This window comes from Notothenia rossii (assembly GCF_949606895.1).
Source record: "Notothenia rossii genome assembly, chromosome: 8".
NCBI lineage: Eukaryota > Metazoa > Chordata > Actinopteri > Perciformes > Nototheniidae > Notothenia > Notothenia rossii.
In genome coordinates, this window is record NC_136906.1 from 20,440,489 (window position 1) to 20,455,423 (window position 14,935).

Below are 14,935 nucleotides of genomic sequence, written 5' to 3' on the forward strand. Positions count from 1 at the left end.
ATAGTTACAGTATGTGTTCAACTCATTACCCTGCCATTATCTTCTGAGATAGCTTATGTTATTGCATATGAAGCTGACTCTTAGCACTGCAAGTAAAAACTGTATGATAAAATGTAAAGCAAAATCAATAATTATTTTTAGTTGGCACAAAATAATGCAATATCTATAACTATCTTGTGTTTACCTTGGACTGTATACAAAACACCACAGTGCACAGGGGTGAAAAACAGATGTTTTAATGTTGAAATCATTTACAAGTGCAACTTTGATCATTTCCTACTGTTTAACAGCCTCCACTTGCAAATGTTAATGTCAACCATGTTATTCAACAACCCACGGTCAGAATGTAATTTCCTGTTGTAACTAATAGAGGGTTTTAGTTGTTTCTTTAAGTGTAGTTTTCTAGATCACAAGACCCAGTGTTATATTTAAATTTGATTATACAGCTTTTGATCAGATTTTTTGATTTCATTCAATGTGTAGATAATAATTCCCCTTTTAACTTAAGGAAAACTATAAGAAATAAGGTAATCGGGTATAATACAACACAAGTTGCAGCATGAACTAAACCTTAATAGGAAGGGATTCTGGTAAAATGCAGAGTCAGATGTGCAGCCAGCTATTCAAAGGCACGGTTCATAACTTTGCACATGACAAACTTCCTGTTCCATTAAAACGGTTTAGGTTTACTGGAAACAATTAAACCCACTGATTAAAGTCAAGATCTCATCAACATCTCCAAGATGTCATCAGCTGCAATAAACATTGGAGAGGAAATTGGTAAGGTCCCAAGGTAAAAAAAAAAGATCACTCTTAATTAATTTTTTGATTGCTGCCTGTCGAACTTCACATTCAACACCAGGTCCATGCCAGCGTAACTTGTGTTGTAAATACCAATGAGTGCATTCAGTCTCAGTAACTTCTGTGAGCAGCTACAGTAGGACAACTACAACTACTGATTGGTAAAGAACCTGGAAAATGCTCATCTTAATGCCAGATCTCCTGCCAACAAGTTCATCTATTTTATTTCAGATTACTATGGTTGTTTTTGAAATACAGATGGTAACTTAGAAATTCACAAAATCCAAGCTATTGTTGCAACAAATATCCATCCAAAAACATGTTAAATCCTAGTAATAGTTTAATAAAGAAACACACAAACATAAAGCCTAAAAATGTCACACCTCATCAACTCCAACGTTTAAGCCAGCAAAAATAAAAAACACAAGTAAGGCAGCAATAACCTTACCCCAAATAAAGACTAGAATGAATTAAATACGAGGTACAATTTATCATGTTCAGTCGTTACCAAACCCATGGATGACTGACAGTGTTGTGACAAGCCCTCCAGGAATCTGAAGGGTCTTGTGTGAAATTATCAATTTATCTAGCATGCGTTCACTGATTTCAGGACAAATAAACCACTTTGAAGCACCCACCCTCACATTTACATCAAAGGGTATCCGTGTTTGTAACTGTTTATGCCCAGCTGAAGATCTGTTGTCGGCATGGTAAAACTCACCCTTGGAAGCATCACTTCCCAAAATTCTACCCTCCCTCCAATCCGTGCATTCACCCTCCGACCCCCGTGTGTCCCTTTGGTCTCCCTGCCCCCTCCCTCACTGTACAGCCTGCTCGTTGGCTGTGCTGCCCGAGTCCTGGGGCTTCATTACGTCAGGGAGCTCTGGGGGAGTGGAGAAAGACTCGAGCCTCAGCTGCTCAAATGAATCATCTGGGAGAATGACAGAAAGTGACAACAGTGAAAAGAGAGAAAGAGTTTACAAAACGGAGTAAACCAGGGCACACAAAAAAACAAATGAATTGATGGTATTTAAATAACAAAACTACCTGAAAATGTTTTAACATGGGGTCGATTAAAGGCTACACTACTTACCACTCAGACGGAAGGCTAATCCCACCGTTGCTGGGGCCTGAGGTCGGGCTGTTTGATTCGTAAAGCCACAGTTCCCAAGAGTTTGACTGTCATTGAGCATCACGTCATCCTGGTAAAGAAAATGTAGAAAATGGTGTAGTGTCGAGCTTGATTCACTTTATATTTAACACAGTGAGTCACACAGTATAAAGTAACAGCCTTTACAAAGATAGAGTTCAAGGCATCTGAAGAGATCTAGGACTGAGGACTGACAGTGATATCTAAAATAGTTAGAAAGGTATCTCTGTTTTTATTCATATAGTGAACCCAACAGATGCAATTCATCACATTGATCAAATATGATCATATACAGTAGCAGTTAGTTCATTGAATTGTAACATTGCACATATATTAAATACAGACATACACGTTTTAAAAAGATCCCATTAAAAGTATCTCATAGCCAAAAGTGACGTTTTGATATGGTTGTTTTGTCTGTCCAAAAGTAAGAAGGCTGAATATGTTCAATTCACTGACAAATATGACAATGGAAATTGAAAGTGGTCCACTAACTAACATTTCCCTATTAAGGACAGGTCATTTACCTTGTAAAGTTTCTGATCTTCAGGTGGCCTCTTTAAAACGCCTTCCACAATGCGCTTGAGTTCATAGACTGTGGTTGACTCTTTGGCATCTGTGAAGATGGTTGTCTTGTTACGTCGGATCATAAGAAACACATCCTGAAAGAAAAGTCACAGAGGAAAAACTGGACATGAGGCACTGATGACTTCAAGGAATATTCTTTACTTTTAAAAAAAAGATTCCAGCACGAACATCAATAAAACAAAAGCAGATTAGGAACGTTACATCCTGAAGTTAAACTGGTTTATCCGAGTCATTTCATGAAGCAACATCTTTATGAATGTTCTCTAGTCTCTGTAAATTGCAGATTATTACAGTGATATGAACTGAAAAATGTAGGTCATTTATGACATCATACTGGTGTTTCAGACAAGCTGTGAAAAAAGGCATCACACTTTAACATAACAAGTTGGACATGTGATGCAAAATCATATAATGTACCAACCAATGACATGCAGTAATGGTAAGAACCCAAACGTTATGAGTTTTACATAACTGAGTTATGTAAAAGTACTAATACCAAACAGTTTGAGTAGCAGAGAGCTTATTTTTTATGAATGTAACTGCATGCACTTGACAGCTTATCAAAGTTAAAATGCTTCAACTTCCTATGTTTATATAAATATGTGTTTATTAATTTTATAATATGGTGCAACTGTTACAAAACCTTCTCCCTGGCATTAATAACATATAGGTAGTAGTAAAGGTGAAGATTTTGGAGTTTAGCCTGAGTTATTGGCATTTTATGATCTACTTTATTTGCTTATGGTTTTCAGTAGGTTGATAGGCTGTTTCATTGTCTTTAACACATACATGAGATTGTGACAAACTGAAGATATTGCTATGTGGTTATTTGTGAAAATCGGGAAAATAAAATGCACAATTTATTTTAACATTATCAGTGTTCAGAAAAAATCAGTAAACATATGTAAATGTGTGGAAGTTGTAGTGAAGCTGGCAGGGACAGCAGTTTGGTTATTTAGTTTAATTATTCTTGGCAACTTACACTTTTTAAGGGTTTAAACTGGTTTCTTAAATTAAATGTTGACTACTACAATCAAAAGTTGTAGATCTATGTCTTGAAATACCATTTATACTGATAAGAATGTTGTTGTGGATGTCTTTTATTTTCATTCTGACTAGATAAAAGTACCATTTTAAAAAGTAGTCAAGTTATTGTGCATATCAATGCAAAGAGTGTACTTCGATAAAATGATTAACAGACTTGCCATAGCAGCTGCTAGCTAGCGTCAAAACGAGCTAGGTTAGCTTAGCTCTGGCTACTAAGGTGGTCGGTAAACCAACTGTTAGCTGCAGTACTTTAGCTTCCTCGATAAAAAAGTTACCACTGGACACACTGGTATGCATACATGTAAATGTTGACATCAAGTTTATTTTAATAGATGTCGTTTTGTAGATAACAACGTTAGCTGAGCTACAGCAGCTATCGTCCCTGTCAACTTCAGCTAGTTAGCTTCTTCATGGTAAGCTAGCCATTTCATCAAAAGCAAAGTTTGTTGTTTGAGCTGTCACTTTTTAAAAACAATGCTAATATATATGCCATTTGTTTTGGACCCTGCTCTGCGTTCCTTGATATTAATTCTAGCACTGCAAAGCCCAGTCGAAGCTATCTGAGCTACAATGTTGACGTTAACCAACGTAAGGAAGCTAACTCATGCCAGCAAGCGTTAGCTAAACAAAGGCATCAGCTTTAGGAGGACCGTTTTATATGACAGGCTTAGTTTACCAACCGTCAGCATGTATTTTTAAGCTCAGACAATGTCTGAATGAGAAATTAAAGTAAGGTTTGGTTAGTCGACAGGCAATTACACTGTGAGCTGTATCTGTTTTCCTCACTCACCATTTCTTGCGGTTGGTTGCACACAGAAAAAAAAAACTGCCTCCACCGCACAGCGACAACTGAGATCACAGCAGAGGCAGAACAACTCCAACACCAACCAGCAGGTGGCGGCACTCTAACCCTCTTATTCTAATGTTACTTTGGATTTGATTTAATATTTAAATAAAAAGATTCTTTAGAAATATATGCTGGAATAAATTAAAAAAGCCACTGAGTTTATAAATAAATGCATGGAAACATATACATGAGATAACGTGGTTGAATAAGAAATCGATTTTCAAACAAAAAGGTTTTCAAAGGACTTTTATTTATTTCAGGGGACTTTTATGTGTATAATTCCACATTAATTTAATTTAGGGGATTTATATATCCTATTCCCCAGCTTCTTATTTTACATTCAAAGAAATGGGGTGTTGTTATTTATTTTCTACTAAATTCAATAAAGATATTTATGTATTATTGATCTGTGATACTAGAAATGTGATTTGTGGTTTTTAAAGTTCGACACAATTATACTTTCAAATTCACATTATATATGTTTGTTCAGTTTTACATGCAAGTCAATTTGCTAAAGTAAAACCCCACTTTCATGTCTCAAGAAAGAAATGGAGCTATATATGGAGACAACAGAGATTCATCATCAAACCAATGATAAGCCTTCAGCATGTCTCCCTCCCTAGTGAAACAAACAGGTGTTTATTTTAAATGGTTGCTTTTCTTCATGTGGAAGAACTAAACTTCCTCCTCTCAGCCCGAGGCAGCTGTCACTGCAGTGAGTGTGACAGCTGAACTGACAGCAGCTGAGAATAACAAATTAAGCAAGGTGTGACAAAATGTGAAAGATGTCTGTTTTTCTGTAATGACATCTGGTTGGCAGATAAGAGGCTGCATCAAAGTGTGATACAGAAAGAATTACAATCATTTAAACACCTACACAAACAGGTAAATACTACTTAGAAAGGTGGTTTTAATAATAAAACAATTATAATTTATAAACTAAATAAAATAGAATGGGCATACTAGAAAATGTGTCACTTGAAACATGCTCCTGAAACATAGACAGTGTTTTCGTTTTTTTCTCCTCCAAAAGATTTCCTATTTGTGTAAAAGCTTTTTCATGTTAACACATAAAGCTGACTGCTGAAAAGTTGATTTATTTCAAAAACACAGACTAAGCAGGAGTGTTTTTTTCATAGTCTCATTTTGCAAAATGCCACATACAGTGATGCAAACACAGGTATGGTGAAAAAAGAGAGAACTATTCGAAGCAGGAAAAAAACAGCGTAATATACCATCTGACAAAGGCCTGTGCTACAATGCTTCAATTAACTGGCTATTCTTTATAATATACTCAGATCAATAGGAGAGAGAGATGTTAAGTTATAAATCAAGGGTTTTTATTATTATTTACAGCAGGGGTGGGGAACCTTTTTCCTTTCAATTTTTACAACATCCTCAGAGGGCCGTACAAATGATTGAACTCAACCTCTGCTTAAAAAAACTAAAATCACAGCCAATTCATTTGGCCTTTCTTTCATGCTGTGCAAAGAAAAAGCAACCTCTTAATCCAGATATCTTGCCATGACTCGCGCATGCATGCATGTGCACAGTGTGGCATGACCACCAAAACAGAAAGATATGGACACAAGATGTGTGCAAATGTATTTAGTATCCATGTGAACATGATTTAAGTGGGGGGGACCTAACCTCCTCTAGGGGGGTCCGGGGGCATGCTCCCCCAGAAAGATTTTTTTTTAAATATTGAAGTTAAACGCATCAATCTGGTGCACTTTGAGAGCAACATGAGGAGATCCATGGGTACATCTTTCAACACCCATTTGAAACAGAACTGTAAGCAGATTTTTCTTTTGGGATATTTTACAAATCACTCCCCTTTTAAACTCTATTCTTGTTTTTCATTTAGTCTCTAATGTCTCATTAATAATTATAATGATCATATCAAGGTGTGCCTTAACCTCACTGAGCTGAGGTTATTTGAGCCTCTCAGGAGAGAGCTCTCTTCCACCTGGTTGTAGAAAAGCTCTTTAAATTCGTTAGCATAGCTAGCTAACCAGATGCTAATAACAACAGATCGCCACTGTGCTTACAACTAAAGACACAGCCACGCAAACACTGCGGCATGTGTACGGCTCCTTATGGGTACTACTGCAATATTTGAAGAGCTGGAGCGGCGTTCCGGTGCTCTCCGTAAGCACTCTAGTCTACACTCCTTTCAGACGAGACATAACCACGTGAAGACACGTTACGCTCGTGTTGTGTTCAAGGAACCTGTCCTTGGCCAGGAAAAACAGGCACTCGCTTGTTTAATTATTTTGCGATCTAGATTTCTTCTTCTTTTTTGAAGTGAGAAGTTGTCTGTCAGTCGGACGGACTAACGGACGGACTAACGGACCCCCCCCCAAAACGAAAACTCTTCGGTTCTCCACGAATTACACAAGTCACCCAAAGCAGCGTTAAAAAAGCGGGAGGCGCCGAAAAGCGACTAATTTGCATCACTGCACATAGTCAACACAATTCTCATTTAAAGTTATTATACATGTTTTATATTTTACATACATAAACAACAAACAATAAGGCAAAGAGGCCTAAAATGTTCAAACTCAAAATAACTGGACTCCAGCTGTCTCACAGTTGCTCAAGAAGTATAATTTAGGACCTTATGTAACAGAAGGGCCAACTCACAGAATCTTGACGTGAATCATTGTTTTATCTACAAGACTCAAACTAACATCACCAACAGAAATCTGGCACAATTCCATGACAGTTCTTGATCGGTCATAAAATAACCTTCTTCCCCGCTTTGTTGATGACACCAACCGATTTCCTTCCACATCAATTGACCTGTAAAACAATAATAGAAACAATTGGTAACATCAAAGTAAACTGTTAAAAAATACCCTAATATCCTCAAACTTGTCTTAAAATGTTTTCAAATTCATTGAATTTCTCTTTCTGGATAACACCTTAAAAAATGCCAAAATGATTCACCAGCACACCAGAATTGTCTTAATATTATATAAAAATGTGGTATGCATTTGGACCATAGATTTGGACACATAAAAGTTTGAAAATGTATTCAACTCACCAAATAAACTTTAAATATTTATCTCACAACAAAAGCACTCTCCCGGATCTTGGAGTAAACATACTGTGGAACAAACAGGCAAGAAAACAAGAGTCATTTTACAGCGTGTGTGTATTCATCATAGACAAGTCAAATGCTTTGAACCTTCACTTACATCCAGTCCTCTGGGGGAATGAACAGGCTCTGGTCCCTTACAGCAGAGCACTGAAAAGGGTCTCTCCTTTGTTTTTGAATGCTCTTTGAAGCACAGACTGAAAACCTTGGCAGGCAGATAGACATCCCAGTCGGGCGCATGTTCCTCTATTAGATCACTTACCATCCTGTTAGGGAGCAGCAAAAAGGAAACATGTTGGAATAATAAGAAACATTTCCTTTCCAGGAGTGACCTTAATGTGTCCATAACACATACATTTGGACCTCTGAAATGCACCAAAGAAATACAGATATAGTAATAAGAGAGCAAATCATCTCTGTATGTAAAGTACAGACCTGTCAATCATCTGCTGTGTGACCAAATCCAAAGTGCCCGTCTGCTGATGATAGACAACAAGAGCCATGGAGACCTTCAGCTGATCTTTCAGTTCTCTGTTGATCTAACACACAGTGTACATGTGAGAAACTGGTCGATAAGGAAACAATACTGCACCAATACAATAACTAATATCTGTAGGGAGTTTGGTTAGTTTTCAGGAACTTCTATGAAAAAAGTATGGTTATGTGAGATTAATTGAATATTGAGATGGGAGCTATTTACAAGTCTGGCAATTACAATGACTAAAAAGGGGCAGTTATCAAAAGTATCAATTCAATCAACAATGTACTCACTTTGTGGACTATGTCATGAGGTAGTCTGGAGAGGATTCTGAACGGGTATCCAAAGTGGGCGATGATGTCCACGATTTGCTTTGCCACATCTGGAGGGAGGCAAGACTGCATCGGCACAGCTTCCACCCACTTGGAGTAGTAGTCCGTCACAGTCAAGATGTATTTGTGCCCGTTCAGTGTTTGATGCAGCGGACCCCTGACATCCAGGCCAAGCCACTGCCACGGCTCGTTCACCTGCCATCACATCGTGCACACATGCCATTGCAATAAGAATCCCAATCCATTTAGTTTGTATTTATTTGTTTCCATTAAAATCAGATTATCGCAGAGTAACATACCTCTATCAACTTTTCGGGATCTTCACTCGCTGTCTGTGAACACTACAGAAGAACACTTGTTTAAAATACATCATAATATAGAAGTCCAAGTTTAAAAGGCAAATATTTGATTTTCAAATCATGAAGACTACATACACTTAAATTGTCATCTGGAGCCCACTGAATATCCTGAGGGTGTGTGTGAAAAATAGAAAATAATCATATTAGAAAAATGTAAGAACAGTAATGGATAATAAACTTAATAATTATGGTAAATATCCAACAACATAAGGCTTTTAATCTGCCTAATGTCATACCATACATGCCCTGATTTATGCTATGAAAAAAATATATATCTGTTTTTAAAATTATCAAAACACTGATTTGTAATTATATTTTATATATAATAACATCACTTACACGTGGTTCGCAATAATCTCCATGGAAGAAATGTGGAAATGACTCTATCTTCAACAGCCCTTCATCGACAATAATCCTCCATTTGTCATTTGACTTTTTTGGGTCTTTGTCTCTGATATCAAACAAGACAACAAGATGCATTAAAAAGGCAAGAATACAAATGGGTACAAACTTGATTAAATACACTTTCTATTGTAACATACCCAGCAGGCTCTTCTGTCTGTCTGGCTTCTTTGCTCTGGACTCTTCTCTTTGCCTTGACAGGAGTCCTTGTTGGAGACTGAGGTGGACTCGTGTGAGAGGCTTTAACACCAGGGGGCTGCGTTCACAATGCAGAAAACCACACACTGTTTCAGAGATTGAGGTCCCTGATTTATATTTTTAACTTCAGTCAAAGAAAGCTCAAATGTTTTATTACAGTTAAATGTCAATATAATATGCTCTCACCTTGTTCCTCTTACTTCTTGGGGTGCTGGAACCCTACATCAGGTGGACAGTAATTACATATGAGATATATATTAGAGAATGATCAAGAAAGGACAAAGACGTTTTTTTGATGAAGCAGCTAGCCAATTAAAGAATTTAAATATCTTGTTCTGAAAAAAATGTTGGCAACATACAAACCTTCCTTTTCTGTGCATCGCCAGGGGATGAAAACATGGTTGGAACTGCATCTTCAAGCAGTTTCACACATTTTCCTGATCTGTCGATGCATTGTTCCTCAAAGTGGTCGATGCACAGCACTGAGAAGCGAGATGGCGTCCAGTCCTTCCACTTCATGTTGAGAAGCCATTTTTTCAGTTTTCTGGGATTGTACAGGGGAAACCTACAGTAGCACAGACATTATTAACTTATTATCATTTTAAAGACTGTAACATTTGCCTTGAATTTTTCTATTTGCAATTCATCAAATTAACAGTGTCTGTCTAAAACCCACTTTCAAATTGGTGAAACCATTAGACCACATAGAACAACTCGTTAACAAAAACCCATACAATTGTCAAATTATGACTACATTTTCACAGAGAGTCCAGACTGTTTAAAATGATATTTGAAATGTGCGTTATTTTCATTTTGAAAGAGCAAGAAATAAAGATGTCAATGACTTTTTCTATACCCCATTAGGCTCATCATGTTTACTTTTATACTTAAAAAGCATTGCTAGATAAAACATAAAAACGAGCTGGAAACACTACGCCGGGAAACCAAAAAGTGGCTACCTAATGTGATTCATGCTGATGTTTGTTAGCTAAATTAGCTTAACTTTCCACAAATCTGCAAGGTCTTCCCTGTTTACGAGTGAATAATGGTAAAACTCACTTAAAATACTTCACATCGGTCTCGCTGGAGCTTTCGCAATTGTAAGCACATTTATATCTTCCCATTTAGGACACAAGGTTGTTTAATTTGAGACTAACACACTGATATTGTGGCCAAGATATTTGTTTGATAGAGTAGTCAAGTAAAAAGAAAATACCACTTCAATATCCGGTCAGAATTTTCAAAATAATATCATGAGGGGTTTGAAACCTTTTAAGTCTAAAATAAACCCTACAGAAATTAAATACTATTTAGCGGTTCTTTAGATGTGAATGTGTACTTTTCTTGTATTCAACCCATAGAATGTATATATAAAGATTCAACCCTGTTGTTGAATAATTGACGGCATACGTTCATTAAATACACGAACCGGAAGTGCTTATTTTCCACCTACAAAATGTGAGACACAAAGGTTTCTCTAACGGATGTTGTTTCTTGCACAGGAACAGAAAGGAATCTCCTGCAACGCCACCTCATGGATAACATATTGAATGGCAGTCATATTTTGTTCATTTGACACATTTAAACACATTTACATGCAATGTATTGTACAGTTGAAGACAATAATGAAAAAAAACTTGAGCAATCCCCTTCAATTAACATTCACTCACTGACCCCCCAGCTTTGAATTTTAATATACCCGTAAAAATCAAAGTCCTCACATACAAAAATATTTTTTTCCTTTTACATTTATCATACAAATTGATTACAAAAAATATCAAACAAGGGATACTTAAAAATGTCAATGTTTAATTATCATTAAGAAATGTTCAATAAACAATGCACTGCAGAAGTCTCACAGCTCAATTGCTTTTTGTTTTCCACTCCACTCTCCACTCGTCCCAGTCAAGTAAAGTTCGTTTTATGTCCCATCCTGCAGCTTCCACACCTGGAATTTATAAGAGAAAAAATGTGTTCAAATGTTAAAACTACACAGGGTAACGTTGGTGATATGTACGTTAAAACTGTTTAGTGCTCACCTGTGAGAAATGGATTGAAAATGGTGTGCATCAACATGTGACTCTCATGCACCATTTCCCAGTTACCTTTTGAAACATAATAAAGCATGTGAATCCGAAAAATCTTTTTTATTTATGTAAGGTAAAGAAATGAATGGAGGTAAAGGCTTACTCTTCTGTTTCAGATGATCTCTGGAAGTCAGAGGGCTCAGGACGCTGCTGAGCCACACAGCTTGGCACATCGCTCTGATTTCATCATGTACTGATGCTTCTGGTCTCAAACAAACATGTACACATCCTGAGAAGAACACAGCAGGGTTAAGGAATGTTTTATAGCTTTTTATCAAGTTTTTCTGTAGTGGGGATTGAAAGATTACATACCATTTCTTACTCCCAACAGGTAAGGCAGGTTGTTTTCCTTCAAAGCCAAATTCAGTTCAGCCGGACTTCAAAATAATAAGCAAATACATTTTACTACATTTTGTTGAGAATGTATTGTTGTTTCATTATTGTTTTGTTTTTAGTGAAACCTGATATTACCTTTGTACAACCTCCTGTAGCCTCACTCCAAGTTTTATTGGCATAGTTTTCCTAAACTCTGGAGAGAGAAAAAAAGGAACATATCTTAATTTTGAATGCTCAGAGTTATCATATTGACATTTATTGCGTATCATCGCTGAAACTACTTTTTTACTTTAAGACAAAACAGCTTACATTCAGGCATAACTAAATAATGCATGACTTCAATAAAATGCTGAATGTTTTCACATAGTATCAGGAAATTATGTAACTGTTATATAGTTATAACATATATAGGTTTATAAGTTATTTCAAAAGGAAAAAAGACAATAAAATGACAAGTATTAATAATATCTAAATTGTACTGTATGTTACATAATACATAAAATAGTCAATCAAATGTCAGCAAACTCATTATTATTACCCAGAAGAACTGGTTCTCTCTGATTGGCCTCCAGTGGACACAGGATCTGTTTGTTTCGAAGGTACTGCTGCAGCACGATTGAAAGCCTCGCCTCGTTAAAGGTATCCATGACAACCGCGCGCACAGCCTTGTAGTTGGCGAAGAGATGGAGGATGGTGAAGAAGAAGAAGAGGCTGAGAGTCAGTCTGAGGGGGAGAAAGAGGTCAAATATGATTCACTGTATAATAATCTTATGGTAATTATTCATCTATAACAACACTTACATTGGATTATCAGTGACAAGGGGAATGAGGATTAAACTGATCAGTAGTCCAGCCAGATTCACTAAAGTCTCCTGTGAGGAATTAAAGTTACGATGACAAGAATTACTTTCCTTCTTTGCAAGCACATCAGAAATGTGAGAAAGTAGTTGTTATGAAATGAAACTGTTTAGATATGTTACAGTAGAACATGCATATCTGCAAAATCCATTCTGGCATAAATCTATTGAAGTTCATAATCAAGGGCCTGGTATTGTACTTTATGGATCATTGTCACCAAACCACAATGTTATTCTTCACAAGTAATCAAGCTGTTCCCCCTTATCTACAATAAAAAGTCTGACAAAATAAATTGTATAAGTTGAATACCTGACTGCCATCTTTGGCGGAGATGTCAGCCATGTTGTCTCTGCGAGCCTGGTGAACCGTCAGAGCAGCTCTGGTCGCACCGCCTGCCACTCCAACAAGAGACTGGAGAAGATGCGCAGGAGTCTTGTATCAGTTTGGGAACCACTAGTTAAAGCTTATTTGTCAGGAGTCTGTTTCTTTATGACTGGTATTTGTGAATTTAGAAGTGTATTAACAGTCGGTATTTGAATGATTGTTCTTGATATTGTGAAATCAAACATTCATCTTCGAAAAACAAAGCTCAAGGTTCACTTATTTAGAAAAGTGTTTATCTTAGAGAAGAAAACGGTGACTCCAAGTTTTAAACTGTAATCACATTGGGCTAAAGTTATTTAAAAGGTGTCCTTTTACCTTGAATACACCTGCAGTACACACAATCAGGGTAAAGCAAGCAGGAAAGTATGGAGCCGATATTTCCATGAACATGGCAATGTCATTGAGAACATCAGCAAAAAGTCTGGTAAGAATTTAAAAGAAAAAGTTCAAGTTAATGAGCAGACCGTAGACTGTTAATTGTCTTCATTTAGTGCCTCTTCACCATGCATACCTCCATTTTTTGGCCTCAGAGTCTAGTTTACTCCTGAAATAAAGACAACAAAACTGATCATAAAGCGAAATTGACATCAGTGAAAAAGGGGCACAAATATAATATAAAATATGAGCCTACCCTTTCTGCCAAGCGAAGAGGATTCTTCCCAACATGCCAGTTCCATCTGCAGGAGAAACATTCTTTCAAAAGTTGCACTCCCAATGCAAGAGAAATGTACAATAATGGTATTTTTCAAGGTGTCACCTCTTAGTAGCCAGGTCACTGTGGCTGCTGCCACTGTTGCCTCTTGGTTTCCAACACCCACACCTTTGAGAGAAGCTTGAGTGGCCAGAGTCCCTGACAGAGAGCTGCAGAAAGCCTGAGAGAGAGAGAGAGAGAGAGAGAGAGAGAGAGAGAGAGAGAGAGAGAGAGAGAGAGAGAGAGAGAGAGAGAGAGAGAAGGGACAGGAGTTTTCATCTGATGAAGAAGGTGATGATCTTAATTGTTGTGGTGAACCATTTACTGTACCTGCACAGTATCCCAAAACTGGTAGTGCACGTAATCCTCACTGACGCTTTCTGGATAGCCTTGAGGCAGAAAGACACTCTGAAATAAGAAGTTCAAATGTGTGTCTCAGGGGGGAGAGTTGGATCTTGGATTTTGAATATATTTTCCAGTCCAGATTTTACATCTCATATTTTATTTTATTGGACATAGAAAGCTTATAAATCCTTACTTTGAAACTTCGAACAATGATGTTTCCTCTTGATTCCCCTTCCCTCTCGTCTCTTGTCCTCTCTAACATTGCATCGCCTGCACAATACTTCCAGGACTCGGAGCTGCCATATCTCTCTGTGGCCAGAACCACACATCTGTCCGTCTCCATTTAGCCTGTGAGGACAAAGAGACACGCGGGCTGACTAAACTAAAAAGCAGAATTATACTACAATGTGAAATCTGCTGGAATGTATTTACTTTTAGCCCATTTATGTTCGTACAGCATGAAAATCGACACAATATACGTGTCGTGTTTATCTATGACGCGCTTCCGTGTTTATTTCCGCGTTCACAGGTTGGAGATTGCTGATTGGTCAATTGGGAGTCTAAGGCGGAGTTTATGGAAACGGTCCAATAATTAATAAGGGTTGAAAACTCCTGATTTGAAAATACTAAATAGAAGTCACTGGCATTTAAAAAAATAAATAAATAGAGAAGTACCATTTTTTTTAAAAACACTTTTTAAAAAAAATGTATTCAATACTTGATTTTGCAATAAAAAACTAGTCCATCTTGAATTATTTATATGAATGCCGACAAAGTAAATTATTTTTGATCAGATACAGATTAAGTGTTGACTATTCTTACAATAAAATTATGTTGAAAGTGTGGGGGAAACTTCTGAAGACGGTTTATTTGGAGCTGCAGCCGGAGAATTCACAAGACATGTCACGAGCCACGGTTTGACCACACGG

General features: G+C 37.1%; 3 protein-coding genes across 4 annotated transcripts; all 3 read right to left on the minus strand.

Moving 5' to 3' along the window:
* Window positions 1–220: 220 nt before the first annotated feature.
* Window positions 221–4,462, minus strand: elob (elongin B). Its single transcript, XM_079645944.1, has 4 exons — window positions 4,377–4,462; window positions 2,479–2,613; window positions 1,895–2,003; window positions 221–1,732 (listed from the first exon to the last, which is right to left on the minus strand). Exons 1-4 carry the CDS (start codon window positions 4,377–4,379, stop codon window positions 1,620–1,622), a joined length of 360 nt encoding a protein of 119 aa, XP_079502070.1. The 5' UTR covers window positions 4,380–4,462; the 3' UTR covers window positions 221–1,619.
* A 2,449-nt stretch (window positions 4,463–6,911) lies between these two features.
* Window positions 6,912–10,685, minus strand: LOC307014180 (uncharacterized protein). Its single transcript, XM_079641968.1, has 12 exons — window positions 10,365–10,685; window positions 9,669–9,870; window positions 9,492–9,524; window positions 9,248–9,363; window positions 9,045–9,156; window positions 8,781–8,813; window positions 8,646–8,687; window positions 8,308–8,541; window positions 7,972–8,075; window positions 7,637–7,802; window positions 7,483–7,545; window positions 6,912–7,238 (listed from the first exon to the last, which is right to left on the minus strand). Exons 1-11 carry the CDS (start codon window positions 10,427–10,429, stop codon window positions 7,501–7,503), a joined length of 1,152 nt encoding a protein of 383 aa, XP_079498094.1. The 5' UTR covers window positions 10,430–10,685; the 3' UTR covers window positions 6,912–7,238; window positions 7,483–7,500.
* Window positions 10,686–10,856: 171 nt separating this feature from the next.
* rusf1 (RUS family member 1) lies at window positions 10,857–14,542 on the minus strand. Of its 2 annotated transcripts, XM_079641967.1 has the most exons (15): window positions 14,439–14,542; window positions 14,200–14,354; window positions 13,992–14,069; window positions 13,728–13,842; window positions 13,602–13,647; window positions 13,482–13,514; window positions 13,286–13,391; window positions 12,896–12,997; window positions 12,530–12,600; window positions 12,267–12,451; window positions 11,864–11,921; window positions 11,705–11,769; window positions 11,496–11,621; window positions 11,345–11,410; window positions 10,857–11,253 (listed from the first exon to the last, which is right to left on the minus strand). In XM_079641967.1, the coding sequence occupies exons 2-15, from the start codon at window positions 14,347–14,349 to the stop codon at window positions 11,168–11,170; spliced, it is 1,287 nt and encodes a 428-aa protein (XP_079498093.1). In that variant the 5' UTR covers window positions 14,350–14,354; window positions 14,439–14,542; the 3' UTR covers window positions 10,857–11,167. The 2 variants fall into 2 exon arrangements, with proteins under 2 accessions (XP_079498093.1, XP_079498092.1); XM_079641966.1 differs by having other exon boundaries at window positions 14,200–14,529.
* Between the last annotated feature and the right edge of the window lie 393 nt (window positions 14,543–14,935).

Excerpts from the sequence above, each read along its gene's own strand:
- elob (XM_079645944.1), bottom strand. Across the intron at positions 2,004-2,478 it reads AAGATCAGAAACTTTACAAG|GATGACGTGATGCTCAATGA; the intron begins GTAAATGACCTG and ends TTTCTTTACCAG. Across the intron at positions 1,733-1,894 it reads ATTAGCCTTCCGTCTGAGTG|ATGATTCATTTGAGCAGCTG; the intron begins GTAAGTAGTGTA and ends TCATTCTCCCAG.
- LOC307014180 (XM_079641968.1), bottom strand. The coding sequence starts at position 10,429 with ATGGGAAGATATAAATGTGCTTACAATTGCGAAAGCTCCAGCGAGACC. Across the intron at positions 9,364-9,491 it reads CAAGAAGTAAGAGGAACAAG|CCCCCTGGTGTTAAAGCCTC; the intron begins GTGAGAGCATAT and ends TTGTGAACGCAG. Across the intron at positions 8,542-8,645 it reads ATCCCGAAAAGTTGATAGAG|GTGAACGAGCCGTGGCAGTG; the intron begins GTATGTTACTCT and ends ATGTGATGGCAG.
- rusf1 (XM_079641967.1), bottom strand. The coding sequence starts at position 14,349 with ATGGAGACGGACAGATGTGTGGTTCTGGCCACAGAGAGATATGGCAGC. Across the intron at positions 13,843-13,991 it reads AGTTTTGGGATACTGTGCAG|GCTTTCTGCAGCTCTCTGTC; the intron begins GTACAGTAAATG and ends TCTCTCTCTCAG. Across the intron at positions 13,515-13,601 it reads CTCTTCGCTTGGCAGAAAGG|GAGTAAACTAGACTCTGAGG; the intron begins GTAGGCTCATAT and ends TCTTTATTTCAG.